This window comes from Vanrija albida, assembly GCF_041260175.1.
Source record: "Vanrija albida strain AlHP1 chromosome Unknown contig_6, whole genome shotgun sequence".
In the NCBI taxonomy this organism is placed as follows: domain Eukaryota; kingdom Fungi; phylum Basidiomycota; class Tremellomycetes; order Trichosporonales; family Trichosporonaceae; genus Vanrija; species Vanrija albida.
The window spans coordinates 1,776,759-1,803,140 of record NW_027191425.1 but is presented as its reverse complement, the minus strand read 5'-3'; the positions used below and the strand labels follow the sequence as shown (position 1 = coordinate 1,803,140).

The window sequence follows — 26,382 nt, the reverse complement described above, 5'->3', positions numbered from 1 at the left end:
GTAGGCGGCATGCATGATGCGATACGTACAGCTACATGCTGATCCCAAAGTCTATCGCCTACTCCTCCGCCTCGATACGCAGAGCCACCTCGCTGGTATTCATCCGCACAATGTCCACCTGCGCGAGCAGAGCGCGCATTCCGTCGCGGTCCTTGAGGGACGTGATATGGTCCCAGCGTTCGCGGATGAGGTCGTAGCGGTTCTTCTCCTCGGAAGTGATGTGGAGGATGAGCTGCTGCGAGTCCTGGACTGTGAACTGGCGCTCGTCGGCGAGATGGACAATGTGATCGGCATACGTCGTGTGGTTGGCGGGTTCCATTCCGCCTTCCTCCTTGACTCCTCCAGCCTCCTCACGCATCACATCCTCCTTCAGCAGCTTGTTGAGCCCCTCCTGCTCCCACAGCCGGTGGAGGTTCTTCCTCGGCACGTCCGTGTCCCACCACGCCTTGATGAACGCAGCCGCCTCGCGCCGGAGGAAGAAGTAGCCCGCGCACACCCCCGCGTCCCAGGGCTCGTTGGACACAAACCCGATGGGCTTGTCGGGCGTGAGGTGGTCGAGGTGGCGACTTGGCTTGAGCGCCGTCGAGAGGAACATGCCATCGGTGTCTGCCGTCAGCGTCGTTCCACCCCCCAACCCACCGATGTAGACGACATTCTCAGACGACCGCGTGCGGAGCACCTCCCACACGGCAGGCAGCTTACACCACGACGCCGCGCGCCACCCGAGCCGCGGATGCCTGCATATCGGGGTGTTGCCGCCCCTTAGCGGCGCGTCGTGCTCGTGCACAACGTACACAAAGTCGGCGCCCTGCTCCCGCGCGTAGTGGTGGTTGATGCTGCCGTCAGCCCGTGCCCCACACCAAGCCAACACTCACAGCGTCGTGAGCGTCCAGTACGGGATCGGCTCGCCCTCGTTCGGCACGACCGGCACCCGCGAGTCGGCCATGACCACGGTCAGCGCCGCGCCGTGGCTCCGTGTCTCGCCCCGGTCCTCGGGGATCATGCGGTAGAAGATGAGCGCGACAGCAAACGTCGCCACGCCGAAGACGAGCACGCCCCACCGCCGCCGGTGCGTCGCCGTGACCGACACCGAGGGCGGCACAAAGATGCGCGTGTACGGGTAGCCCGAGTCGGTGTATGGGTAGCTCGAGCTCATGGTGGGTGGGTGTGCAATGTCGACATTGTGCAAGCCTGTAATGTTGACTGTTACATGCCCAGCCGCGGCGCGGAACGCGGAGGGCGGGCGGTTGTCAACAAGGGAGCAGGGGTGCCTGGAAACCAAGACAGATGAAACGTCGTGGGGCGGGTCAAAGCTCGCCACTGCTGAGGGATGCAACGGCTCTCGGCATGGGATAATTTCGCTGCGGGAGGATTGCAGTCGTCCCTGGGGAGCTCTGAGGAGGCCTAGAACGGCAAAGACACCGAGAATGGCTCGTCGAGGCAGGTCCTATCTGCCACTGTGGGATCGGCAAGCGGCCCGTGCCCGACCACGTGGCGGCTTGCCACGCGACTGTTGGCCAGCGATGACGAGTGACGCAACCGCGCAACCACGACCGCACACGACGCATCGCACTGCCTCGACCAACATCCAACTCTTTCCCAACTCTCCCATCTCACCAAACACAATGTCGTTCAAGCCAGGTAAGCTGACTACGAACTGTGCACCAGCTGACCCCAGGCCCGATCTACCCCGCCAACCCGGCCACCGCGCGCTCGGAGAGCACAAAGCTCGGCGTCGACCCCAAGGGCGAGAAGATCATCTACACCAACGGACGGGCCGTGGTCGTAAGTGCGCAGCGAGTGGGCAGAGCTGAAGCGCTAGATCCGCGACATCAACAACCCTTCCGTTGCGCATGCCTACACGCGTGAGTGGGGCACGAGCTAAACCAAGGCGGCCACGACCAGCTCTGACTCCCTCCAGAGCACACCCAGACCGCGACCGTCGCGCGCTTCTCCCCCTCGGGCTTCTACGTCGCGTCAGGCGACGTCGCGGGCAACGTGCGTGTGTGGGACGTGACCAACCCTGCCGAGAACATTCTCAAGCTTGGCATCCGCCCCATCACCGGACGTGTCAACGACCTCGCGTGGGACTCGGAGAGCAAGCGCATCATCGTCGGTGGTGAGGGCAAGGACAAGTGAGTGAGCACCCGGGGGTCGTCACTCATGATCAGGTTCGGCGCGGCCTTCTTTGTCGACTCGGGCTCGTCGTGTGGCGAGATCACGGGCCACTCCAAGCCCATCACGGCGCTCAGCGTCCGCCAGCAGCGTCCCTTCCGCGCCGTCTCGGGCTCGGACGACAACACGCTCGTGTTCCACACTGCCGTGCCGTTCAAGTATGACAAGGTGAGCTAAGATGTCTCTAGAAAGCAGCTCACGCGCCAGATCATCAACACGCACACCCGCTTCGTCCGTGACGTCGGCTTCTCGCCCAACGGCGACCTCTTCGCGTCGGTCGGCTCGGACGGCAAGCTCTTCTTCTACGACGGCAAGACGGCCGAGGTCAAGGCCGAGGCGACGGGTGTTGACCCCACGAGGAGTTTGGTGAGTTGGACACCATGTTTAGCTCGTATCAACTGACACACCCAGATGGGCCTCTCGTGGAGCCCCGACTCGACCAAGCTTGCAACTGCCGGCGCTGACGGTGTTGTTGCTCTGTGTACGTCACGCGGGCCCAGAGCGGTGCTAATGGCCAGGGGACGCTTCGACTGCCAAGATCGCGCAGCAATGGGCGGTCGGCTCCGACGTCAACTCGCAGCAGAACGGCGTCGTGTACGCCAACGCCAACACGGTTGCCTCGGTGTCTCTCTCTGGCGAACTCAACGTCTTCGACGTCCGCGAGCCCTCGGCCAAGTGGCGTGTCCTCCACGGCCCTACCAAGGCCATCACTGCAGCGGCACTGGACAAGGAGCAGACCTTCTACACCGGCTCGTTCGACGGCTCAGTCAAGTCGTTTGCTGTCAGCAGCGGCGAGTGCTCGGACGTCAGCGGCTCGGGCCACTCGGCCCGCATCGTTGGTATTGCGCCAAACGGCAAGGACAAGGTCTTCACCGCAGCCTGGGACGACAAGGTCGCTACCATCGCTGGCAACGAGTTCACCTCGTCGTCGATCCCCACCAAGAGCCAGCCTACCGGCGTTGCCGCTACCTCGAACGGCGTGTACGTCGCCTCGGCGACTGGCCTCGAGATCATCCCTGCGTCCGGCGGCTCGGCGGCCCACATTGACGGTGCCCTGACGGCCGTCGCTGCTCAGGCCGGCCCTAACGGCGACCTGATTGCCCTCGGCACCGGTCCCAAGAAGGTCACCCTTGCGACGGTTGCTGGAGGCAAGCTCAACACTGTCGCCGAGTTTGAGGACAACAAGGGCGATGTTCTGTCGCTTGCCTTCTCTGCCGACGGAGCGCTCCTCGCTGCTGGTGATGTGAGTTGCAGTTGCCTGGAATGAAACACAAGCTAACTGTGCGCTTCAGTCTGCAGGCCGCATCATCCTCATCGACGTCAACGCCAAGTCGGTTCTGGTCTCGTCGCGATGGACGTTCCACACTGGCCGTGTCGAGAGCCTCGCCTTCTCGCCATCTGGCAAGCGCCTCGCGTCGGGTGGCGCCGATGAGAGCATCTACATCTGGGACCCGTCCAAGGTGCTGCGCAACGTGGCGATCAAGAACGCCCACCCCGGTGGTGTGAGCGGCGTCGCGTGGGAGAGCGAGACAAAGGTGATCTCGGCGGGTGCGGACGCCTGTGCGCGTACCTGGGACGTGCCAGAATCGTCGTAAGGGTGTGGGGAAGGACTGGTGGTACCGGGAGAATGATTGCCCTAGAGATGTCATCGAAGGTGTGGTGCAGGCTGGGCTTTGTTGCAGGGGGTGTATGCGGCGCGTGTGGGCGTGTGGTGTGTGTGGTGTGTGTCGCGGCGCGTGTGGTGTGCGCCTCAAGGGCAGTGGTTGATTCCATTGCCTGTTGGGTGCGAGCAGATGACGGCCTCTGATGGTGCTGGTTGTATCCCGGCCGTGTGCGTGGCCCTTCGCACCGCGCACAAAAGGTTGCTCGGGGCACACAGCACGCCGCGCATGTCGCATGCACAAACGCAGAGTGATCGCCATGACAAGCAGGATTCACCATTTGTTGTCGGTGGCGGTGTGGCGGCGGACAAAGGGTGTCGCAGGTCATGTTGCGTCTTTCGCACCACTCACCTCTGCACGATTGTTCTCGAGCTGGAACGCGACCGGCCTGCACATAAGCCAGGCGGTGGGCTCTTGGTGGATGACCTGCCTCTTCGTACAGCCGTCTGGACCCCCCAGCACCTACTTAAGCCCGCTCCCTCGCGTCCTCGCATCCTCCAACCAAACCATCCAAGTACCAGCTCGCCGACACCGAACCGCTCCACCCCAACACCTCACCACCTCACCGCCCCACCTCCCAACCACACCAACCACACCAACCAACTCACCATGACCTACCTCAAGCACGCCTTTGGCGTCAGCGCCCCGCCCCGCCTCGACCCCGACACGCCCCCTCCCAACCCCGAAGCTGGACCCAGCAGCCCGCGCAGGCTGTAAGTCCCTCTAACTGGCCCTGCTGACCCCTCAGCCCAGAGCACGAGTTCAACGACCGCTGCTCCCGCGCCATCCGCGGGCTCCACCGCGAGCTCGACGCGCTCAACGACGTCGACGACTTTGACGAGCTCCAGGCCTCGCAGCGCGCCTACACCCGCCACCTCGCCGAGCTGGCCGACACCCTCGAGGGGGGCTACGGCAAGGCGGCCGGTGCCGAGCTCATCGGGTACCTCCGCCGCGTTACGCACGGAATGTTCTTCAAGCCCGTCGTCGTCGCTTGCTCCGAGCACAGCGAGGACGAGTACTACGACGCCGTGCGCGACCCCAAGGGCAAGGGCAAGGCCAAGCCCGTAGGCCCTGCCCACGCAGCGATGAAGGTGAGTAACTGTACCCGTGCTTGCTGACCCCAGCCCCCTCCGCGCATCAAGTTCTACGGCGAGTCGCTCAGCCCGCAGGCGGGTGCCGCCCTCCTCCCCGCCGGCGCGCAGAGCCCGCCAAAGATCAAGTTCGTCGGCCGCTCCCTCAGCCCCAAGGTGAGTAGCTCGCTGCCCTTGGTCGGCACTAACCCGCAGTCGCCCCCGCGCATCAAGTTCGTCGGCGACAGCCTCAAGGCCAAGCTCGACCCGCGCACCGGCGAGCCGATCGACGACTCGTGGCGCCACACCTCGAAGCGCAAGCACGGCAAGGTGGAGGCTGAGCCCGCCGCCGAGCCCGCTCCGAAGCGCCAGCGCACGCCTGAGGCTGCTGCCACCCGCCGCCGCGGCCGCTCGGACGCCATCTCCGTCCATGTGGCCCCCGACGCTGTCAAGGTCGAGACTAAGTCTCTGCCCGCTCCTGCCGCCACCTCCACCACGGCCCCCAGCCTCACCCCCGCGCCCGAGGTCAAGACCGAGCCCCACTCGCACGCCGCCTCGCCCTCCAGCTCCAAGCGTAAGCGCCAGCCCGAGTCTGACGACCGCCCGGCCTCGAACCTCACTGCGACCCGCGCCGACGCCGACGCCAAGCCCGTGCTCCTCGCCGCCGCTGAGCCCAAGCCCAAGCGCCAGCGCACGCCCACCCCTGAGGAGGCCGCTGCCGCTGAGGCCTTGTCATGGCTTTCCAGCCGTTCTCCTGCGCCCCATGTTCCCCACCAGCCTGCCCCAGTCGGCCCTGCTCCAGTTCCTGCTCTCCCATCCCAGCCTGCCCCCGCGCTCCGCAGGAGTGCTCGCCGCCGGGCTCCGGTGCTCGCGGCCACGTGCTGAACGGCCTGTCGTGTTGTCTCTAATTACCCTATTGTCAGACTCCTAATCTCCCATTGTGCATCGCCCACCGCATCCTCTCGCATCATCTCATCGCTCTGCATCGCTCCCGTTGAACAATATCTAGACTGTAGTCGTGGTAATGCAATCGTCGAAACGCTTGGGCGGCACGCCGTAGTTGGAGTACGGGGCGGTGCGAGACCTCGACAGGTGCATCGGCAGTAGCAGGGGTACTAAGACAATGAACACGCATACGCAGAAGAAGTCAGGCCAACAACACAGCCTTGGAGTAAGAAGCCGGCGGCAGTGGAGAAGTTGGAGGCAAGGCAGCCAAATACTGGGGCGACGATGTCGATGGGCGGCGGTGGACGTTTCGGCAGCATCAGCGTTATGTCGTAATTGTGTGGGTTATCTACTAGGATGGCAACGCCTCTCCCCTCCAGTTCGGTAGGGCGACCGCGAGCGAGGCCACTCCCAGCATGCCGAGGTTGTTCATCTGGGAGCGAGCGGTCCAAAACCCAACGGGCTGTCTAGCCCGGGGCGGGTGGCTCAGTCGGTAGTTGAAAGCTACGATTGTTTCAACCAGGTCCGGGGCCATAGGTCGACTGTTCGAGTCGTCGCTGTGGCCTGACAACCCACCGAGGGGGTTTAGGAGGCTGGAGGCGAGATCCTTTTTGCTGTGAGACATTCTGAGACAACCGCCACGCGACGACTTGTGTGTGTGGCACTCTGGCACGAAAAACGCCAAAAACACACAACGCGCGCCCCGCGCGCATCCTTTGATCGCTTCGAAGCGACAACCACCGCGCGCTTCAGGGCAGTGCACGACGATTGTCTGGATTTACAATAGCAACCGTATCCGCGTCCACAATGGCCGCTGTGCTCGTGTCAGACAATGTGGACGCACGTCCTCGCACCAGGGTGGGAGTGGACAAGGCCGTCCTGCAGCGGCGTGTCGCTCACGGTCGGGCCATTGTCCTCGGGGTGTCACCCCCAGCGCGAATCGTATATTACCACGGCCGTTGACCACCAACTCCATCGTCGTCTTCTCTTTCCCAAGTACAGCACCAGTACCGCCACCCCAAGCACCAGCACCCCCACCGCCATGTCCTTCTTCTCGAGCCTGTTTGGCCGCGCCAGCAGCTCGTCGCCTGCCGTCACCGGCTCTACCTCTCTCCCACCCTCCGCCACCCTATCGGCGGGCCGATCGCCGACTTACACCACTACGAGATACACCCATGTTGAGCAGCCGCACGGCGCCTGCCCTTACCCCCCCGAAGACCGCTCGCCGACGCCCCCTCCGCGTCGCGTTGTTAGGCGTCGCGTTGTTACCGACCGCCCCCGCCCACCCGCCCCCGAGGCCCTGTCCCCCCGCGCTCGCTCGCCCACCCTCGACCCCGAGGCCGAGGGTGAGGCCGAGGGTGACCGCCCCCCGAGCCCCAACTACTCGCCTCTTTCCCCCGACCCCCGCGACGCGCCCGAGGCGCCCGACGTTCCGCGCTACCCGCAGCCTCTGTAAGTCGCCTCACTCTGTTCCCCACTGACGCCAGCTTCGACAAGGAGTGGCATGACCGTATGATGACGCATATCAAGGACATCTACGAGATGGATGAGGAGTGGGAGGCCGACAGGCGCGCCGGCAACTTGGAGGGAGCGCGCTCAACGTACACGGGCACGTACATTCCAATTTCCAGCCTCGTGAACATGCTCGCCCAGAAGATAGGCCACCACAGCGCCGACAAGATTGCCGATCTCCTGTACCACTCGCGCGACTTCACCCCAGCCGGATTCCACATCGACCGCACCCACCCCCGTGACCCTTCCCCTGCAACGAGCGTGAGTTGCACTCTGCGGTGAAAGCTGACATCCAGAGCCACGCCACATACGGCAGCGAAAACGGCCGTGCCACCCGCTCACCCACCCCTTTCCGCATCACCATCCCGGCCTACGCCAACGGCGGGACGGGTAACGGGTATCGCAGACTGTCCCCGCCCCGTGGGGTCCTCTCCCCCTCCACCTCCATCTCCTCTTCATACTTCTCCGACGAGGATGAGCCCGCCACCGCCGAAGAGCTGGGCTTGAGTGTCCCGCCCGGTTTCCAGCCCCAGTCGAGATTCCAGTCTGGCCCGAGCCTGCGCCGTCCGCTCAACCCCCCGCGCACTAGTGGCAGCGGACGGAACTCGCTCGGCCTCACGATCAACAGCACCGCCGAGCAGAGCGGTTCAGCCTACCGCAGCATTGCGATGCGCGCTAGCCTCGTGCCGAGTGCGGCCACGCGCGCCCGTTCTCCCTCGCCCGCCGTCAAGGCCGAGTCGCCCACCACCCCGACGCCCGCTCCCCGCCGCAAGCGCCGCGCGTCCGAGATCGGAGAGGGGAGCGGAAGCAGCAGCAGCAGCGGTACCGCGCCCCAGACCCCGCCGCGTACGTCCCCTGTCAAGACCGAGTCGCTGGACGACGCCGTCAAGACTGAGTCGACCCACGACGCGCCTGTCAAAACCGAGCCCGCTGACGCCGAGGCGCCAGTCAAGGCCGAGCCCGCTGACGCCGACGAGCCCGCCCCCAAGCCCAAGCGTGCGCGCAAGTCGCGCACCACCGCCACGCCCGAGCTCCGCGTGCTCCCCGACCGCGTGGGCCGCGGTCGTCGCCGCATGCCCGCCGACGAGCTGTTCTACTAGTTGCTTCTCATTGTTCGTTCGACCTTTTGTCTAGATGCGTGGTGGCCATGATAATGAATAATGACCTTTTATGCGTGTGTGCTGCATGGATGTGTGCATGGGTGCGTGGCTGCCTGTTGTTTGTCTTGGGTCATGCTCCTTTGTGGCGGGCGATCCTGTCGCGTGCAACGATGTGGCGGTGCCCTGTCCTCACCCACGATCGACCATTGTCCGAGAGTGTGCACACACAATGATCACCTCGCTTTCGCCTGCGGCTGACAATAGACGCCGCTGTGATTGCTTCTTGGCCACGGCGGTGCGTCACGTCGCATTGTCAGTGACCTCCCTTGTTCGCACAAAGCGACCAGTGGCAGACGCAGGCAGTTCGCACAGCGAGGCCCTATTGTAGCGCCAGTGGGAGTACCCCTCGGCGACACGCTCAAGAGCGCGCGCAACTCACCAGGCATCGTCATCTGCCCATCCCCATGTCCAAGATCCTCTCAAGACTCATGAACACCAACAGTGTGACACGCAGTATGTCCGCCACGCCCGACTTGCCCACCGCGACCTCAGAGGCCTCGCGCGCTTCGCGTGTCCCCGAGTCCCGCGACTCGACCCCCACCCCCGAATCCGATGACTCTACCCCCGTCCTAACGTCCAACGGCTCGATCCCCGTCCCCAAGTCCGACGACTCGACTCCCGCGCGCCTCACTACCCCAGAATTCCACCCCAGCACCCCGCCGCTCGACTTCGACACCCGCATAACTCGCCACGTTCAAGACGCGCTGCACTCGCTCTGGCAGGTGGACTACGGCCCCGTCGAGGGCGCCATCTCTGCGCACCACGCGGCAAAGCGTTCCGCCGACGCCGCGTATACCATCCTTCGCGAGCGCGTGGGTGGGAAGGCGGTGGATGCGCTCGAGGGGCTGTTGGAGCGGTATGTCGAGTTTGCTGGGGTTGCGGTAGAGGCGCGTGTCTTGGGTGCGCGGGATGCCGAAGAGCTGTTTAAGGAAGTCGCCGAGGAGACGGGGGCGGACTTTGGGTGGGCGTTCGAGGAAATCCACGACTTCGACAGCGAGGACGGCATTGCTTGGGACTCGGGCGACACCACGCTCGTCGACCCGCCGGACGAGGAAGATGGCGAGGAGAACGAGGAGGGCGAGGAGAACGAGGAGGGAGAGGAGGAGGACGAGGAGGAAGCCGAGTCCGAGGCCGCCGCCGAAGCCCGCAGGCTCAGGAAGGGCAAGTTCCGCGCCATCTACACCACGCCCACGCCTCCGCCCGCAGAGGAGCCAGTGGGCCCTACGCCGAATCGGCTCCGCATGGCCAGCTTCAAGTTTCCCCTACCATCGCAGCCCCCAACCCGACGCGAGCCGGAGACGCTCGAGGAGCTTGTGAGTACTGCCACATGGCCAGCGCTGACCTCAGGACGCGCTCGATAAGCCGACCCCCGCCAAGCGAGCCCGCCCAGTGCTCCGCATTCTGGGTGATGCGTCCTCCTACAACGACCGCCTGAGTCTTAAGCGGGCTGCAGGCGGCTCAATAAGCGAGGCCCTCGAGGCCAGCTCTGCGGGCCCCGAGCCCCTCGCTGGGAGCCCCACGACCTCCGAGCCCGCGGGCAGCCCGCTCACCCCCGACACGGACACAAAGACGCCCGAGAGAGCGGCGTTCGTACGCGCGCCCGGCCCCTCGCCCCTCTCGCCAGAGGTGCTCCTCCGCATGGCACCGCGCCCGCCGTTGCTGAGTGACCTGACGGACCAGCACAGTGCCGAGCCCGAAAGCCACCCGGGGTCGCCCACCGAGCTCAAGACCCCGGCCGACGCCGCCCCGCCAATGATACTTTCACCCCTGACCAAGCGTAAGCGCCGGACCGAGGTCGAGCGCCTCGAGCTCGCCAGCAGCGTCGAGGGTAGCAGTAGCCCCGCGCCCAAGACCGAGCATGACGCCCCGCCTGCCTCCAAGCGCAGCCGCCGCTCGCGCACCGCTGCCTTGCGGCCTGCGGCTACGTAGGCGGCGACCCCTGCAACACAGGTGTGTCTCGGCCTCAGTGTGCATCGCGCCTACATCAATGCAACAATGTTCGTGTGTGCGGTCTCCAATGACATATCGTGGGCGGTCTTTGAGGCCATCTTCTTTCAGGCGTCTTCTTCGAGCCAGAACAAGTACGATTATTCGAGTGATCTTACAGCTTGAAGGGCGATGAATGCGAGGGCGAGGGGGTGCAGAGTGAGAGTGCTGCGGATGGCTTTACGCCGGGTCCGAAAGGGCGAGCGCGCGAAGCTTGTCGAACACGTCTTCGGCCAGCGGCAGCTCGCGGAAGGGGTCCGCGAGGCTGACCTCGGCTTCGGAGAGTATCGCGGCCGGGTCGATGCCGACCTCCCCAAACCAAGATGGCCACGAGTAAACGTCTTCGACGGCAGGACAAAAGGCCGACGGCTCGATCGGCAGTTCTTGTTTGAGCTGCGCCAGCTCGACACAGGCGGACTCCGATATGCCCACCTTGCCGTCCACGACCCGGACGCCGGTTTTGAAAAGGTGGCGCACGAGGACGGCAGCCCGCCGTCGTGGGTCGTCGCCTGGTGCCAGAAGGGGGGCGATGATAAGCAGGAGGCGGCTCGTGATGACCTGCGCTTCCGCCGTCGCAACGAGCGGAAGGTGCAGGCCGATGCCCGCGAACCGGCCTGCTTGCTTGCGCTCTTGAATGTCGGCCGCGGCGGCATGCAAGAGCCGCCAGGCCTCGAGCAGATCGTCGACCGCAGGCGCGGATGCCGGCGCCCACGACCTCAGCCACGAGTGTGGCACCATCCGGCAGATGGCATCGACGAGGTTGACCTGCGCAGGCACGGGTCGAGAGAGTAGCCGTGCCGCGCCAATCACACACGATTCCACCGCCAGGAGGAATGGCGGTGGCATCGCCGCAAGTTGTCGATTGCCGAAGTGGCAAACGACAACCGCGCTCCAGTCCTTGCCTGTGAGGTTGTTCTCCTCACAGGCGCGACGAGCATGCCTGTTCACACCAGCGCGATCGTGTTCGCGCTGGCGGATGGCGAGGTCGACTAAGGACCCCACGTAGAGCAGGAGGTCCTGCCCTACGTGGAGTGACCGAAGGTAAAGGCCGGTCGCCCTCGTGTGCCTTGCCGGGGCGCCTCGGGCGAGAACTGCGTCGAACTGAAGTGCCGCCAGGGTTGGGTCCTGGCGGAAGGTCTCGTGGTCGGCCCTGAGGGCCGATCCGCCGGTGCGCAGAATGACTGCGTACGCAAGGTCGAGGAGTTGACGGGTCTCGCCGTCTGGAGCTTGGACGGTCTCCTGTAAGAAGACGTCCCGCAGTGAGGACCCGAATTTGCGGGACTTCTGGAGAAGTCCCGCCTCGCTCACGCGGAAGAGTCCCCGGGACTCTTCCGCCATGTTGCGCTTGATTCGTGGGAGGACAGCGAAGGCCTGGTGCATGTTAGCGGATGTAAGGGTGAAGCAGACATCGCATCTACTCACGAGCCTCCACTGTTCCTCCGTGCAGAAAGAAAACTGCTTTTTGGTGTACTCGACGCACCAGGTATCGACGGCGCCAGCGAGACTGCTGACCTCGGCCAGCTGTGCGCGTGTCATGCGCTGATCGCTGGCCTCGAGCTCGGCGATATTGTACTCGGACAGGATGTTATCGTCGGAGAGGCGGGCAAAGTCGTCGTCGTCCTCGAAGCTCGCGCCCTCCTCCTCCTCGCCGCTGCCGGTCGCTGCCGACATCTCATCGTCGGCCTTGTCGACCTCGATGAGGACGTCCTCGTCCGACGGCGGCCATGGGTATGGGCTCGACACGGGGTCGAGCTCGTGGCTCACGTCGTGAGCCTCCTCGGCCGTGTCCGCGGCATCCGAGGGGGGCCAAGGGTAATACGGGTCGGAGTCGACGTCGAGCTCGACGCCGACTCGTGTCCCAATGTCCTCGGCCGTGTCGTCGGCGTCCGAGGGAGGCCAGGGGTAGGGTCGGAGGTGGGGTTGAGCTCGGCGCCAGGGTATGGCGCCTCACTGTCCTCGTCGACATCCTCGGCGTCAGAGTTGATGATCACACGCCTTGTTAGCGGACGCAAGGATGACGGAGACATCGCATCGACTCACCAGCTTTCACTGCTCCTCCGTGCAGTAGGATAATTACTTCTTGGTGTACTCAACGCATCAAGCATCGACATTGTCGGCATGACTGCGGACCTCCGCCACTGAACTACGCCGCGTCGAACATCAGTGATGCCCTTTGAGAGGGTTCAAAAACCTTGCGCTGCCCGCGCGAGTGTGACGAGTACGCCGGGGCGGTCAGGCAGTGGGGGGATGTGGCATTGGGTTCAGGCGCGCTTGCAGTGCGTGCATGGCGGCGTGCTGGGGTCGAGGCGGCAGCTCACAAATCGCCCTCCCGGGTCTGGGGCTGAGGGGTCTGGGGGGAAGCCCCAGGCTGTCATTTGGGCTGGGTCCGGGTGGGGCGGGGGCGGTGGGGTCAGTGGTGAGAGGGTGCGAGTGCGGGTCATTGTTAGATGTGAGTGTTGTGGTGAGTGAGGGGTGAGTGAGGAGAGAGTGAGGGGAAAGAGTGAGAGTGAGTAGGAAAGTTTTACTTAAGGACGAAGGGAAGAGGTAGATTAGGAGGAAGATGGGGACGAAGATGAGGACGAAGGGAGGAGGAAGATGAGGAGGAAGATGGGGACGAAGATGAGGAGGAAAATGAGGGGGAAGATGGGGAGGAAGATGAGGAGGAAGAGAGCGATGCGAGGAGCGTGGGGAATGCAGCGACATCTCGTCAGCCCGACATCGAAAACATGCGCATCTAGGCCTCGCCGACCTGTTTGACCTCGACGGGGCGGCTCGCGCCAATCTTGGGCGGCAGCACGAGCACCTGTGTTGCTTTGCTTTGCGTGTTAGGCGGCGGCCAGTCAGTGTTCACTCCAGACCGACATCGGGGGACAGGGTTGGGGCCTGTAGAAGGGTGGTGGTGCAGGCTGGAGGGCTTGCAGAAACAGTTTGTGGGGGATGTTGACGTCGCTGGCGTGTGATCAAGGATCAAAGAGACGCAACTGCTCCCCGGGTTCTAATTCAACAACATTAATGCTATGATTTGTTACGATTTATTATGATTTATTGGCCTTACGTAAGTCATTTAATGCGACAATTGAAATGACTTGCTTCGTGCATTGTTCGAGGCTATGTTTGGTGAGCCTTGTGCATTCGGCCGAGCCCCGACTTGGTCTCATCGGCAAGCCGAAGGCTGTTGTCGGGCGGAAGAGAGCGAATGCCTTCTTCACGAGCGTCTTGACAGAGCCGAACTTCTAGGGAGATAATATGAACACGATCTGGGGAATCGTAAGAATTAGTAAAGCTCATTAGTGATTAGCGAATTAGTGGCAGTGCCTCTTATTGGGACAATACTTATATCAGCACCCACAAATAATAATAATTGGAACACTGCACCTCACCGCGCTCACCTCCTTTCTTCGTCGCCTTTTACCCTTTCCTGCCCTCCTCTGCCCCCACTTCCGTGCTATACTACAGCTGCATATGAGTAAAGGCCTACAGCAAACCGATGCTATTGAGCTCGGGGCACACCAGTGCTCCCGGGCGGTTTCTAATGACATATCGACCACACGTCGGCAGTCTTCGAGCGGTCTTCTTCGAGTCGTCCTCTTCGTCTCGAGACGATTACCACCAGTCTCCTTGGTCACGCATGGCGTTCTTGAGCAAGTCAGCGTCGTTTTCGTTGTTTGGGGAGGTGTAGAAGAGGAGGAGAGGTAGAGGAAGTCTTGGGTCAAGGTGGGTGTGGTGGGAGGTGGGTGGACGGAAGCAAAATACTCACGGCAACCTTGACAAAGCCAGCAATGTTGGCACCGGCGACGAGCGAGGGCACGGCCGAGTCCTTGACGTAGGTCTTGCCGGTCTCACGGCAGTTGGTGTAGCAGGTGACCATGATGTCCTTGAGGCGGGCGTCGACCTCGGTGTGCGACCACTTGAGACGCTGCGAGTTCTGGCCCATCTCGAGACCCGAGACGGCGACACCACCACAGTTGGCGGCCTTGCCGGGGGCGTAGTAGCAGACGCCCTCGGTCTCGACGAGCGAGTCGCGGCCCTTGCGAGACTCCTCGAAGATGTCGATGGCCTCCTGGGTGCAGCCCATGTTGGAGCCCTCGGCGACGTAGCGGACACCGGCGGCGATGAGAGCCTTGGCCTCCTCGGCGTTGACCTCGTTCTGGGTAGCAGAGGGAAGGGCGACGTCGGCCTCGGGGACAAGGGCCCAAGGGCGCTTGCCCTCGTGCCACTCGAACTGGCCACCGTGCTGGAAGGCAGTGAGGGGCTGGCGGCGGAGCTTGATGTCGGCAATAGCGGCAATGTCGGCAGGGGTGAAGCCCTCGCCGTCAGTGGCCACGAGCGAACCGGTCGAGTCGGAGAAGGTGAGGACCTTGCCGCCGAGCTCGATGACCTTGAGGGCGGCGTACTGGGCGACGTTGCCCGAGCCCGAGATGAGGACGCGCTTGCCGACCCAGTCGGTGTTGTCGAGGTCGCGGAGCATCTCGGTCACGTAGTAGACGAGACCGTAGCCGGTAGCCTCGGGGCGGATGAACGATCCTCCCCAGTCCTCGCCCTTGCCGGTAAGGATACCAGCGAACTCGTTCTGGTAGCGCTTGTAGGCACCGAAGAGGAAACCGATCTCACGGCCACCGGTACCAATGTCACCGGCGGGGACGTCGGTGTCGGCACCAATGTGGCGCGAAAGCTCGAGCATGAAGGCGTAACAGAAGCGGCGGATCTCGGCGTCGGTCTTGCCCTTGGGGTCGAAGTCGGAACCACCCTTACCACCACCCATCGAGAGGCCGGTAAGGGCGTTCTTGAAGATCTGCTCGAAACCAAGGAACTTGAGGACCGAGAGGTTGACGGTGGGGTGGAGACGGAGACCACCCTTGTAAGGGCCGAGGGCCGAGTTGAACTGGACACGGAAACCGCGGTTGACGGCAACGGTGCCGTCGTCGCGCTCCCAGGTGACACGGAACTGGATGATACGCTCGGGGATCTGGACGATCTCGAAGGCGCGGCGGTACTCGGGGTGCGACTCGAGGAAGGGCTCGACAGTCGAGGCGATCTCGTGGACGGCCTGGCAGAGTGTTAGTGAGATCCGTGGTGGGTTGTGGAGCGGTGGAGCGACAGCGTGGCCGGGAAAACCGATCGTGTTGGCACCATCGGCGGTCGCCGACGACCACGCAGCCGCCACTTCCCCGATGAAAAAAGCTCACCTGCTCGAACTCGGGCTCAGCGGGGAGGTTGGACATGTTTATGGATATGAGATGTGGTAGAGTCGAGTTGAACTGGTGCTATCCTCTTCAAGAGGGGTTTGTGGTCTACTATTTAGGTAGTGGAGAGTGTGGGAAAATCTCGAGCGACGACGCGGTGACGAACTTCTTATACGTAGGCCACGGGTCCCGATTCTCTGCGTTTGCTGGGTGCTCGTTTGACCCGGCCCCACTGCGTCGACTCTTTCCCGCGTCTGGGTTGCCGTGCCGGGCTGTGCGCCGCCGTGTCCCCCGCCGTGTCCCCCGCTTGGCCAGCCAAAGCCCAGGCGGCTGATTCGGGCGATACCGTCCGGTCCGATCGCCACCGACGACCAGTGGGCCAGTCAATGCAGTCAAAAGACATCACGTGACTTATCTTTTGCGTGATTCGAGCCAATCATTCCACCTTTCGATATCGTAGATATAATTGTGGCATTTGGTTGGCTGACGTAGGGGAGCCACTGCACATCCCTCTCCGGCCAATTCCACCAATCATATCCCCCGATTGTACTTTTCCCTCCCTTTGTCTCCCTTTGTCCCCCGCTTCATCGGCCGCCCGTCGGCAACATCCCACAGTCCGGGGCGAGCGGGGCAAACATGCCAGGGAGGACCCTTGGCCGCGACAGCCGCGTCGGCTCTGTCGCCGAAGCCGCAGGATACGACTCACTGGCGCCGACGACATACCGGGACAGTTTGCCGGGCGCTGGTTGGGCACTTTTCTAGCTGCACTCGGGCAACGCCGCACTCCACACAATCAACGAGTAGGAAACCAGGCGGACCATGAGGCGGAAGTAGCCTGAACGCCTGTACCCAACAAGCGGGCCTGGCGGCGCAAAGTGATCCGCTGTGCGCCTGGCACTGGCACAATCAGACCAGTCACATTCCGCACAGCGGCGCAGTGTGCGCCAGGTAGGCGCGTGCGTGTGCCAACCAGAGGGAGCTGCCTCACGAATCCACATTCCCACCAGGGGACACCAAGGGACACCTGGCGACCAGGGCACCGCTGATACGTGCGAGTGTGCGAGTGCGAGCTGCGCGGCGGCAGCGACGAGGGCATGTCCGCGAATCGATCCGGGCGGACTCTACGAATGGGACGATGGGGAGGGGCTCGTTCCGCGGCACAGCGCTCATTCCGCAACGCAGCGGATGCCCACCCGAGCCAGTACCATCACGATAAAGGGGGATCTAGCCTTGATCCAATTAGTCGCGGGCGGGAGAGTGCGCGCGTGCCTCTGGCGCCCCAGGGGGCGGACAGACGGGGCCGCTCAAGGCTAACCGTTGGCCGATACGAGGCCAGTGGCGTGCTCTTCGGCCGGGCAGCAAGCTAAAGATAGGCCGGGGGTGGGGAGGGCTGAGGCGCCATTCTTGAGCCTTCGACCGTGGCGCACGGGCTTATCGCTTGCGCTGGGTGCGCTACCTGCACTGGGGTTCGCTCGTGCCGCCGGTACTGGGGCCAAAGTGGCGTGGGACGCGTGGGGAGAGGCCCGCGCCCATGCCTCGGCTGGGACCGGGGTCGCCACGCCTGCTGAGAGACAGAAGGCCTGCCCACCGGCCGTTACCGCCGGCAAAGTGCCACGCTGATTGTGGAGCGTCTCGGTGGATCTGTCGGTCCTCAGGGCGTCGCCAGTGGGTGTAGTCACGAGGGCAGTGGAGTACAGAAAGGCGGACACGACACGATAAGATGCGCCCGTCACCATGGCAACTTGGGCCGACTATCTGATTACTCTTGCGCCGTGGGGCGTTTCTACGGCCGGATTTGTGAAGATGGTGGACGATCAGGCCCGCGGGATGATCAGCGGCGGTGGGCGCCGACGGCCGTTGTGCGCCCCCCTTTGCGCGATAAGGAGTTTCCCTTGGCGTGGGGGTAGGAGTGTACACTGTGAATGGGGTCCACTTGGTGTGCATCCCCTGCATGCGTTGGTCACGACTCCATGGCTCTCGACGGGCTCGAGGTATGCCAGAAGTGAATGCCACAAGTGCGTTGGTGGCAGGATCACGTGATGCAAGTGCACTGAGCCTTCGCGGTCTCCTCGATGAGGACCACGAGAGCCTGCAGGACTTGTTGTGCTTCCGGGACGACACGATCGGCTCGCTTGCGGTCGACTTCCTCGCCTGGGACATCGTGCGGCTCGTGTTTCTCACCATCTCGGGTGGGACGCTCGGATACTTTACGAATGAGGAGGGAGACGGTGCCCAGCGCGGCACATGGTCGCTTCTGCCCCCCCCCCCCCCGCGTACCGCTCCTGGAAGCAGATCGGCGCTGCGTGGCTCCCCGACCGCTGGTGGTGTCCTTGAATCATCAACCCAACCTACAAGCGCCAGTTCGCCGTGCTCGAGGTATGTGGGGGGGCCGAGGGGCCGTGGGTTTACAACTCCTGGACATCCATCCTATCCCGGAGCTGCAGGGGGCGTGTACGTCGACGCTGCGACGCGGGCGTCGCACACCGGATTTCCTCGGACAACATGACGCTCCCGAACACCCAGGAGGAACTCAGCTCAACCACTACATCGATGTAAGGGGGGAAGGCGTATGCATTTGTGTATGGTGGCACTTCATGGTGGCACCCGACTCCCGACGTCATCACACGCGCCTGCCACGCGACTTTGCATCCGTGCCACCCACTCGGCCCACTCGTTTCCAGAATGTTACGGTGGAGGCAGGCGACTGACAACGGCCACGGCCTCTTCGGCGACCAGCACTGACAGCAGCTGCAACGACCACAACCACACCACACACACATACCCACACCATGCCGCGCTGCACGCACAAGGGATGCGGAAAGGAGTATGACGAGGCGCAGAACGCCCAGGGGAGCTGCTCTTACCACCCCGGCGCACCGGTGAGTTGGCCCTAGCATCACGAGCAACCAACTTACACCCCCAGGTGTTCCACGAAGGCCTCAAGTCGTGGTGTGAGTGGCGCGCGCCTCCAGCGCGGCCGTACTGACGCCCCAGCCTGCTGCAAGGATGTGAACAAGCCCGTGATGGAGTTTGACCAGTTCATGGCCATCCCCGTGAGCGCTGCTTCGTCGGCTTCTTCCTTCCCCACTCACACCGCAGACCTGCGCAAAGGGCAAGCACACGACCGAGGCGCCGGCCGCCCCCAAGCCCGCAGCAGTGACTACCGACGCCCCGGCGAGCGTCTCGGCGTCCGGAGTGGAGACGTACGGCGCCCAGGCGCCGCCCAAGCCCGCCACGCCGGCCCCCGCGGCGGCCCTGCACACGGACACGCCCGAGCCCGAGGTCAAGGAGGACGAGCAGGACGACCTGAGCCTGCCCGTGCCCGAGGGGGCCAAGTGCAAGCGGCTCGGGTGCGGCGCCGCGTGGGAGGGCGAGGCCGTGAGCCGCGGGGACGGGGCCAAGGCCGTGTGTCGGTACCATCCGCAGGCTGTGAGTTGGCGTGAGGGGGAAAGCGTTGACGCCCAGCCCGTGTTCCACGAGGGATCGAAGGGATACCTCTGCTGCAAGCCCCGCGTGCTCGAGTTCTCCCAGTTCCTCACCATTCCCGGGTGCAAGGAGGGCAAGCACCTGTTCGTCGGGCAGAAGAAGGGAAGCGAGGAGGAGATTGTGCCGGTTAGAATAGACCACTACCAGACGCCGCTCGAGGTGCACGTCAGCGTGTTCGCCAAGCAGTGAGTGGGCTGGCGAGCGAGCGGAGCGAGCATGCCGCGCTGGTGGACACTGCGCCGTCGTCCCCCAGCGACGTGTCGAGCGGAGGCCCCCTCGCAGCGTGGCATGCGCCCCGGCCGTCCCGCAGTGCTCCGCGCTAACGCCCCAGGACGGACAAGGAAAAGTCCAAGGTGACGTTCACGCCGCAGACGATCGAGCTCGACCTCTACCTCCCAAACAACAAGCGCGTGCTGCGCACCGTGACGCTGTACGGCCCGATCGTGCCAGAGAAGTGCACGTACCGCTTCCTCGGGACCAAGGTCGACATCCTGCTCATCAAGCCGGCCGTCGCGAGCTGGCCGCTGCTCGAGCTGCCGCCCCCCGGCTCCGAGCTGCCGCCGGGCTACGCGCTGACCTTTGGCGTGAGCGGACGCACGGGCACCGTCGGCGGCAAGGAGGTGGTCCTGAGTGTCGAGGAGGCCGCGCGGCAGGCTGCCGGCAAGTAGAGAGGGGGAACACAAGCGTAGATTGTAGACACGCATGATGCATCGGTACTGCTGACGGGCTGTTATCAGCGGCCGGCCGGGTCCTCGTCCCACCCAGATAAAGGCGACGTCGGACTCCGTTCCCAACCACGGCTTGCTGACATGGCCTCAACCCGTCAACCCCAGCGCAAAGAGAGGCCGACAAGAACCCCCGGCCGGCGCGTCGGCATGGTGCGGGCACGAACAACGAGGTGCATCAGAGATCCGCGTCGTCGTCTGTGTCCACAGCTACACGTCGTCACCAATGCCCCACCCCCGCAATAGCTACATGAATGCATCCTCGAGTTCAGACTATACAACGCGGCTCCCCGCCAGCCTAGTTCGGCCTGATGGCAATCTTGAGCGCCTTGCGCGAGTTGAGCTTGTCGAGCGCCTCCTGCCACTGGTCGATGGTGTACACATCGGTGACCATGCCCTTGACATTGACCTTGCCCGAGTCGAGGAACTCGACGGCGCGGGGGAAGCAGAAGGCCTGGGAGAAGGAGCCGATGATGCGGATCTCGTCGGCAAAGATGCGCTCGGGCGACCAGGTGACGCGCGCGTCGCCCTCGTACACGCCGTACACGAGGAGCGTGCCGCCGCGCGCGACGTAGTCGATGCTCATGTTGACAATCTTCTCGACGCCCGTGCACTCTGCGACGACGTCAAAGCCGTACGGGTTGTCCTTCTTGATCTGGGCCCACTGCGCGTCGGCATTGTCGCGCTCGAGGTCGATGTAGGCGTCGCCGGCGTTGAGCTTGCGCGCCAGGTCCATCTTGATGCCCTTGTTGGCCGCGATCGTAACCTTGGAAGCGCCGCCGAGCTTCATAAGCTGTGCGAGGATGAGGCCGGTCGGTCCGGCACCGATGAGGAGCACGCTCGCGCCGAACGGCATCTGCAGCTTGTCCATGCCGTGGACGGCGCACGAGGCGGGCTCGAGCAGCGTCGCCTCCTCGTCGGACAGGTTCTTGATCTTGTAGCACTTCTGGAACGGGTACTTGATGTACTCGGCGAACCCGCCGTCGAGGCGCACGCCGGCGGCGGCAAAGTTCTCGCAGAGCAGCGACTCGCCGCGGCGGCAGTAGTGGCAGTAGCCGCAGGTGGCTGCGCGCACGAGCGTCAGCGAGTGCGCGGGGTGCAAGGGAGGCTGCAGGTGGCGCTGTCGCCGGTACAGGCTGTTACCCTCCGCACCTACTCACTTCCAACATCGGCCGCGACGCGGTCGCCCTCCTCAAAGCCGACGACCTTCTTGCCAAACTTGACGACCTTGCCGACCGCCTCGTGGCCGGGGATGAGCTGGATCGTCAGCCGCGCCCACACCACTCCTAGCCAGGCGCCGCACTCACAGGGAACTTGGGGTTGAAGTCACCCTCGTGGATGTGTCCGTCGGTGCCGCAGAAGCCGCAGATGACGACTGGGGCGTTAGCTGGGCCCATGCTGCTCACCCACCCTTGAGCAGGATCTCGTCGTCGCCGACCTCGGGGATGGGCACCTGCTTGACCGAGAACTTGCGGGGCTGGGGTCAGTTACGCACAGGCAGGCCACCCACCTCGTCGTACACGAGCGCCTTCATGGTTCCGGAGGACGACATCTGGGTGGTTAGCCGGCCGGCGGGCGGGTACGGAGCCCAGTGCGGAGCCTAGCGAGATGCCGCGCGCCACCCGGTAAGGCGGCAGCTCAGATCTGGCTACTCACTTTGCTATAGTTTTGCGATCAAGAAGTGGGTGCGGTGGGTCTAGTGAGCGCGGAGGGGGCTCTTCAGTGATTTTGGGATGGGTAGATGCGATAAAGCAGACGAGAGGGACGACGACGTGGCTTCTTATCCTCCCGGCGGCTCTCGCCTTGCCTGGATAATCGCGCAGCAGCTGTGACGCCAGGAGGAAGGAGGGAAGGATACCCCCTCGACTAAGGAGTGACGCTAGTGGGGCGTGGCAGCAGAGGTGGGCCATGGTCCATGACGCAACGTACGCAGCGCAACGCACATACGGCCAGCTCTGACACGGTATCTAGGCTACGTTCGGGGTCTCGGGGCGCCGGAGGGCGGAGGAGACTGGGGTGCGCGCGCACCGTGACGACGAGGCGCGTTGCTGGGGGGTGGGGCGGGTGGGGAGATTGGGGAATCAATTGGCGGATAAGCCGTACCCCTTGCTCTTCTGCTGCTGTCCTGCGCCTGAGCACAACTCACGCACGAATGAAACGCACCGCGTGCCCCGGCCGAGAGCGGCGAGCGGCGAGCGGCGGCGTTGCAAGCACCCCGGACCTGGGGATACCGCAGACTCTTCTCTTCCAAGTCACACTGCAGGCTGGCTGCCAGTGAAACACGCGCCGACTCTTGCTTCTGACGTCACTGGCCACCCGCCAGACCAAGCCCCCTCAAAATCGCGCGCGCAGCACACCTGCGCCACCGCGCCACAAGAGGGGCACGCCTACCGCTGCGACAAACTACCCTGGCACACTTCCCACGGCAAGCCGGCGCCGCGATAGGCCCAGCATCACCTTCGAGTGCCTACCAAAGACGCTTCTACGGCTACGCTTTGGTCATGATTCATTCATGTGCACCACTGTTGTACTGTTCGGGAAGCAAGTCGATGTACATTGATTGCCGCTCCACTACCACATCCCCCTCCTCTTGTCAGATCACAATCGACAAGCCTCCAAACAAGAGTGATGGCTGGGTATCGGTCGTCGTTATTGATAGGCCGGGAGGTGACGTTTACTACGACCATGTCAGCGGCGTTCAAGGTTTTGCACAGCACCCCAGCCCTGCCGCCGAGGCGACGCCGAAAGGGTGCTTGCTCGACGTCTCCACGGCGTAACACAGCATGCGGGCAATACCCTGTGACCACTAACCTTGGCCATCATCATGGTCACAAACTCGTTGTAGTCGATCATGCCGTCGCCGTCCTTGTCGGCCTCACGGATCATCTGCGTGATCTCGTCGTCGGTGAGCTTCTCGCCGAGGTTGGCTGGGGCGTCAGCGGCTACTCCACCATACGGATCATAGCAACGCACTCATGACGTGCTTGAGCTCGGCAGCCGAGATGTGGCCGTCGTTGTTCTTGTCAAAGACCTGCACGGATCAGCCCAGTCTAAAGGATCCCGAACCTACCTTGAAGGCCTCGCGGATCTCCTCCTCCGAGTCAGTGTCGTGCATCTTGCGGGCCATGAGGGTCATGAACTCGGCAAAGTCGATCGAGTTGTTGCCGTCGGCGTCGACCTGTTGTCATACATGCGTGTGAACATCAAAAGGAGCCGACGGGAAGCCGATCAAGAGCAGATCCGTCCAAGAAAGGCCAGATCGGGACGCACACAGCGCGGGGGCACGGTTCAGTATCGCGCGTGGATGCAGGAGAGGCGATGAATACCAAAGGCGGGCACGGATCGTCAGCCAAGGAATGCGGGAGCTTCGCGCGCATACGCACCTCGTTGATCATGTCCTCGAGCTCGGCCTGGGTGGGGTTCTGGCCAAGCGAGCGCATGACGGTGCCGAGCTCCTTGGTGGTGATGGTTCCATCGCCGTCTATTGGCCGTCATTTGGCGTCGTACACGAGGGCGGTGATGACGTCGAAGGTAAGAGGAGCGGTGGGCAGCAGAAACGTCGTGAGAACAAGGCAGAAGAAGACACGTTAGCGACGTGGGCTGAGGTGCGTTTAACAGTCCAAGGCCAGAACTCACCCTTGTCGAAGAGGGAGAAGGCCTCCTTGAACTCTGCAGTTGGGTCAGTAGTGTATCTCGGCGAGCATGACGTCGCGATTCCTCGAAGCCGAGACGCGTCAATGCAAGGCCAACATACCGGCGATTTGCTCTGAAGAGGTAAATGTCAGTAAACGCTCGCATCTCCGCCATGTCCAGACACACCCTTGGTCTGTGAAGTGGTCAGTAAAGATATCGACAGGGGAAGATGAGAATAGGAAGCCCCGAGCGCCAAGCGAGCGCCGCGGAACGCATCACGCCGCACGCGATGTAGCGCCGCGCACTCGTCGGAGTACGGACCCCATGTGGGTGGCCTAGTGGAGAGCTGTTCTACTCACCAGCTGCTCGGCCATTGTGTGTGCTCTGTATCAAGTGGTTTGGTGATAAAGGTGAGAGGAAGGAAGGAGAAGGGTGAATTGTTGTGTTGCACTTCACGTGTCGTTGCCGCCAGCAGTGCAACTGCAGTGCAAGCAGGCGGCCAGCGGTCAGCCAGTTGCACCGATCGCACCCAGCGTCACCGCACCGTTCAGGGAATGCCACGCGACATTCCTCGGATCCGGGACGCAGGAGACTCTAATCTGCCCCCCTAGTTAATCTCGTAGTCAGCAATGACTCTCTACTCGAAGTGACGTATTGATCGACTTTTTGTCGCTGCCGGCGACAACAACGCACCGCTCTGCTCGACTGTATAAAGTAAGCCGCGACGGCAAGACGGCTTCCTCATAATCTACTACATCTACTGCCCCCACCATCAACCAAAATGGGAGCCCAAACCCACTCATCAATCCTGAGCAGGCAGCTCAACGTCTTCTCCATCCCACCAGAGCTCCTTGCCTCGCTCACGGTTCGTTCGATCCAGGCCCAAGCGCCCGAGCCAGCAGCAAGCGATGCAGACAAGAAGACGGAGGTGAAGACCACCGCACCACCATCAGCACCTTCAGGCGTTGGCTTTGGGTGCCAGGCATGCCCTGGCGCGTCGTTCGAGACTCCCGAGGACCAGCGAGAACACTTCAAGTCCGACTGGCACAGGTACAATGTCAAGGCCAAGCTGCAGGGCAAGGCCGTAACTGCCGAGGTGTGGGACGAGATGGCTGAGGGTGAGTGGGTTGGGTAGGCCAGGGCTGACGTTACAGGCGTGTCGAGCATCTCGGGGTCCGCTTCGTCATCGTCATCCGGCTCGTCGCAGTCGCTCACCACGCGGTTGCTGAGCAAGGCCAAGGTCACGGACAAGGAGGAGGACGGCGTTGACTCGGACGAGGAGGCCGAGCTCGCAGACCGCAGGCGGCGAGCCCAGCTGCGTACTGCCGTCATCTGGTTTACGCCTACCAACGCCCCCGCATCGCTCGGCATCCCGGCCGACACGCAGCTCGGTGTCGTCCGCGCCCTGCTCCCGTCGTTCGACACGGCTGGGGACTACCTGACCGAGTTGAAGAGGTTGCAGCTGTCTCCCCCAGTCGAGGGCCAGGAGGAGCGCCGCATCACCTTGCTCATGGTCGCTGGCGGCCACTTTGCCGGTATGGTCGTTGGGCTCCGCCCCCGTGGCCCACGCGACAAGCAGGATGTCAAGGGTGCCGGAGACCTCCGCATCTACAAGCACAAGACGTTCCATCGCTATACCAGTGAGTTTGAGCCGTGGAGCGTCGCTGACGGCAGCGCGTAAGAAGCAGGGTGGGTCGCAGGGCCTCAACGACAACGCAAAGTCCAAGGCTGTGTCGGCCGGTGCTATGCTCCGTCGCTACGGTGAACAGGCTCTGCAGGAGGAAATCAGGGCCCTCTTGACCGAGTGGCAGGAAGACCTGGAGCTTTCCGAGCGCATCTTTATCCGCGCGAGCACGCACGGCAAGAAGAGCTTCTGGGGCTATGATGGCGCGGTGCTGTCCAAGAACGACGAGAGGATACGCTCCTTCCCGTTCCCGACGCGCCGGCCTACTCAGCAAGAGCTCATCCGTGTGTGGCACGAGCTGGTGCGGGTCAAGGTGTCGCACCTGTCGCAGGAGGCCCTCCAGGCGCAGGACGACGCGTACATCGCGTCGCTGCAGCCGAAGAAGCAGGCGACGGCAAAGCCTGTCGCTGCGCCAGAGAAGGCGCCGGTGCCAGCTGCTCCCAAGCTCTCAGCCGAGGAGCAGGCGCTCCTCGATCGGCAGGAGCGCCTCGGCGACATGATCAAGAAGGGCCGCGTCGACGCGCTCAAGTCGTTTGTGGCGCGGTACCCGACCGAGGTCAAGCCCGAAGCGCTGGCTACTGCCGCCGCAGCAGGACAGGAAGACGTGGTGCGCTACCTCCTCATCGAGGCGCGGCTCGACCCGACTGTGGCGCTGGACGGCTCGAAGCGGGCATACGACTACGCCGCGAGCAAGAATGTGCGCAACATCTTCCGGCGCGTCGCGCACGACCACCCCGAGTGGCACAACTGGCAGGCAGCGCACGTGCCGTCTGGGCTGAGCGAGGAGGCCGAGGCGGAGCAGGGGGCTAAGAAGGCCGAGCGGCGGCGCGGGCTGCGCGACAAGATGCGCGAGAAGGAGAAGGCGCGGGCGGAGGAGGCTGCGGCGTCCGAGCCCGAGCCAGCGCCGGCAGCCGCGCCGTCGTCGTTTGCGTCCCTCGGTGTGCCGAGCGGCCCGCAGAAGCTCGGCGGGCGGACGGGCGCCGAGGGATCGCTCGCGGGGCTGAGCCCAGAGATGCGCATGCAGATTGAGCGGGAGCGGCGTGCGCGGGCTGCCGAGGCGCGGTTTGGCGGGAAGTGAGGGCGACGTAGATAGACTGCACTGTATATCGCACTATTGCATCGTATGGGCATGACATGTGGCGTGGGTGGGAAGTGAGCGTGG

At 63.5% G+C, this 26,382-nt stretch overlaps 12 protein-coding genes across 12 annotated transcripts; 7 read left to right on the top strand and 5 right to left on the bottom strand.

Moving 5' to 3' along the window:
* Window positions 1-58: 58 nt before the first annotated feature.
* Q8F55_008087 (uncharacterized protein) lies at window positions 59-1,156 on the bottom strand (the record flags this gene model as incomplete). Its single annotated transcript, XM_069356491.1, has 3 exons — window positions 59-606; window positions 640-836; window positions 876-1,156. The coding sequence occupies 3 exons, from the start codon at window positions 1,154-1,156 to the stop codon at window positions 59-61; spliced, it is 1,026 nt and encodes a 341-aa protein (XP_069206332.1).
* Window positions 1,157-1,523: 367 nt separating this feature from the next.
* On the top strand, window positions 1,524-3,770 carry AIP1 (WD40 repeat-like protein; the record flags this gene model as incomplete). Its single annotated transcript, XM_069356490.1, has 9 exons — window positions 1,524-1,530; window positions 1,679-1,785; window positions 1,823-1,865; window positions 1,922-2,135; window positions 2,172-2,343; window positions 2,383-2,541; window positions 2,587-2,656; window positions 2,694-3,418; window positions 3,468-3,770. 9 exons carry the CDS (start codon window positions 1,524-1,526, stop codon window positions 3,768-3,770), a joined length of 1,800 nt encoding a protein of 599 aa, XP_069206331.1.
* A 675-nt stretch (window positions 3,771-4,445) lies between these two features.
* Window positions 4,446-5,791, top strand: Q8F55_008085 (uncharacterized protein; the record flags this gene model as incomplete). The annotated part of the gene is made up of 4 exons (XM_069356489.1): window positions 4,446-4,549; window positions 4,585-4,927; window positions 4,961-5,083; window positions 5,123-5,791. 4 exons carry the CDS (start codon window positions 4,446-4,448, stop codon window positions 5,789-5,791), a joined length of 1,239 nt encoding a protein of 412 aa, XP_069206330.1.
* Window positions 5,792-6,893: 1,102 nt separating this feature from the next.
* Window positions 6,894-7,307, top strand: Q8F55_008084 (uncharacterized protein; the record flags this gene model as incomplete). The annotated part of the gene is made up of 1 exon (XM_069356488.1): window positions 6,894-7,307. One exon carries the CDS (start codon window positions 6,894-6,896, stop codon window positions 7,305-7,307), a length of 414 nt encoding a protein of 137 aa, XP_069206329.1.
* Window positions 7,308-7,366: 59 nt separating this feature from the next.
* Window positions 7,367-8,463, top strand: Q8F55_008083 (uncharacterized protein; the record flags this gene model as incomplete). Its single annotated transcript, XM_069356487.1, has 2 exons — window positions 7,367-7,624; window positions 7,837-8,463. 2 exons carry the CDS (start codon window positions 7,367-7,369, stop codon window positions 8,461-8,463), a joined length of 885 nt encoding a protein of 294 aa, XP_069206328.1.
* Window positions 8,464-8,927: 464 nt separating this feature from the next.
* Q8F55_008082 (uncharacterized protein) lies at window positions 8,928-10,452 on the top strand (the record flags this gene model as incomplete). Its single annotated transcript, XM_069356486.1, has 2 exons — window positions 8,928-9,836; window positions 9,871-10,452. 2 exons carry the CDS (start codon window positions 8,928-8,930, stop codon window positions 10,450-10,452), a joined length of 1,491 nt encoding a protein of 496 aa, XP_069206327.1.
* Window positions 10,453-10,689: 237 nt separating this feature from the next.
* On the bottom strand, window positions 10,690-12,950 carry Q8F55_008081 (uncharacterized protein; the record flags this gene model as incomplete). The annotated part of the gene is made up of 3 exons (XM_069356485.1): window positions 10,690-11,880; window positions 11,932-12,375; window positions 12,828-12,950. The coding sequence occupies 3 exons, from the start codon at window positions 12,948-12,950 to the stop codon at window positions 10,690-10,692; spliced, it is 1,758 nt and encodes a 585-aa protein (XP_069206326.1).
* A 1,162-nt stretch (window positions 12,951-14,112) lies between these two features.
* On the bottom strand, window positions 14,113-15,731 carry GDH3 (NADP-dependent glutamate dehydrogenase; the record flags this gene model as incomplete). Its single annotated transcript, XM_069356484.1, has 3 exons — window positions 14,113-14,145; window positions 14,267-15,556; window positions 15,696-15,731. The coding sequence occupies 3 exons, from the start codon at window positions 15,729-15,731 to the stop codon at window positions 14,113-14,115; spliced, it is 1,359 nt and encodes a 452-aa protein (XP_069206325.1).
* Window positions 15,732-18,481: 2,750 nt separating this feature from the next.
* Window positions 18,482-19,846, top strand: Q8F55_008079 (uncharacterized protein; the record flags this gene model as incomplete). The annotated part of the gene is made up of 6 exons (XM_069356483.1): window positions 18,482-18,571; window positions 18,616-18,643; window positions 18,687-18,745; window positions 18,792-19,121; window positions 19,173-19,363; window positions 19,510-19,846. 6 exons carry the CDS (start codon window positions 18,482-18,484, stop codon window positions 19,844-19,846), a joined length of 1,035 nt encoding a protein of 344 aa, XP_069206324.1.
* Window positions 19,847-20,201: 355 nt separating this feature from the next.
* ARD1_2 (N-terminal acetyltransferase A complex catalytic subunit ard1) lies at window positions 20,202-21,455 on the bottom strand (the record flags this gene model as incomplete). Its single annotated transcript, XM_069356482.1, has 5 exons — window positions 20,202-20,968; window positions 21,064-21,160; window positions 21,211-21,278; window positions 21,314-21,380; window positions 21,414-21,455. 5 exons carry the CDS (start codon window positions 21,453-21,455, stop codon window positions 20,202-20,204), a joined length of 1,041 nt encoding a protein of 346 aa, XP_069206323.1.
* Window positions 21,456-22,577: 1,122 nt separating this feature from the next.
* Q8F55_008077 (calmodulin) lies at window positions 22,578-23,910 on the bottom strand (the record flags this gene model as incomplete). Its single annotated transcript, XM_069356481.1, has 8 exons — window positions 22,578-22,580; window positions 22,715-22,830; window positions 22,877-22,934; window positions 22,974-23,081; window positions 23,287-23,384; window positions 23,540-23,572; window positions 23,723-23,729; window positions 23,896-23,910. 8 exons carry the CDS (start codon window positions 23,908-23,910, stop codon window positions 22,578-22,580), a joined length of 438 nt encoding a protein of 145 aa, XP_069206322.1.
* A 407-nt stretch (window positions 23,911-24,317) lies between these two features.
* On the top strand, window positions 24,318-26,298 carry Q8F55_008076 (uncharacterized protein; the record flags this gene model as incomplete). Its single annotated transcript, XM_069356480.1, has 3 exons — window positions 24,318-24,654; window positions 24,691-25,176; window positions 25,211-26,298. 3 exons carry the CDS (start codon window positions 24,318-24,320, stop codon window positions 26,296-26,298), a joined length of 1,911 nt encoding a protein of 636 aa, XP_069206321.1.
* Window positions 26,299-26,382: the final 84 nt, after the last annotated feature.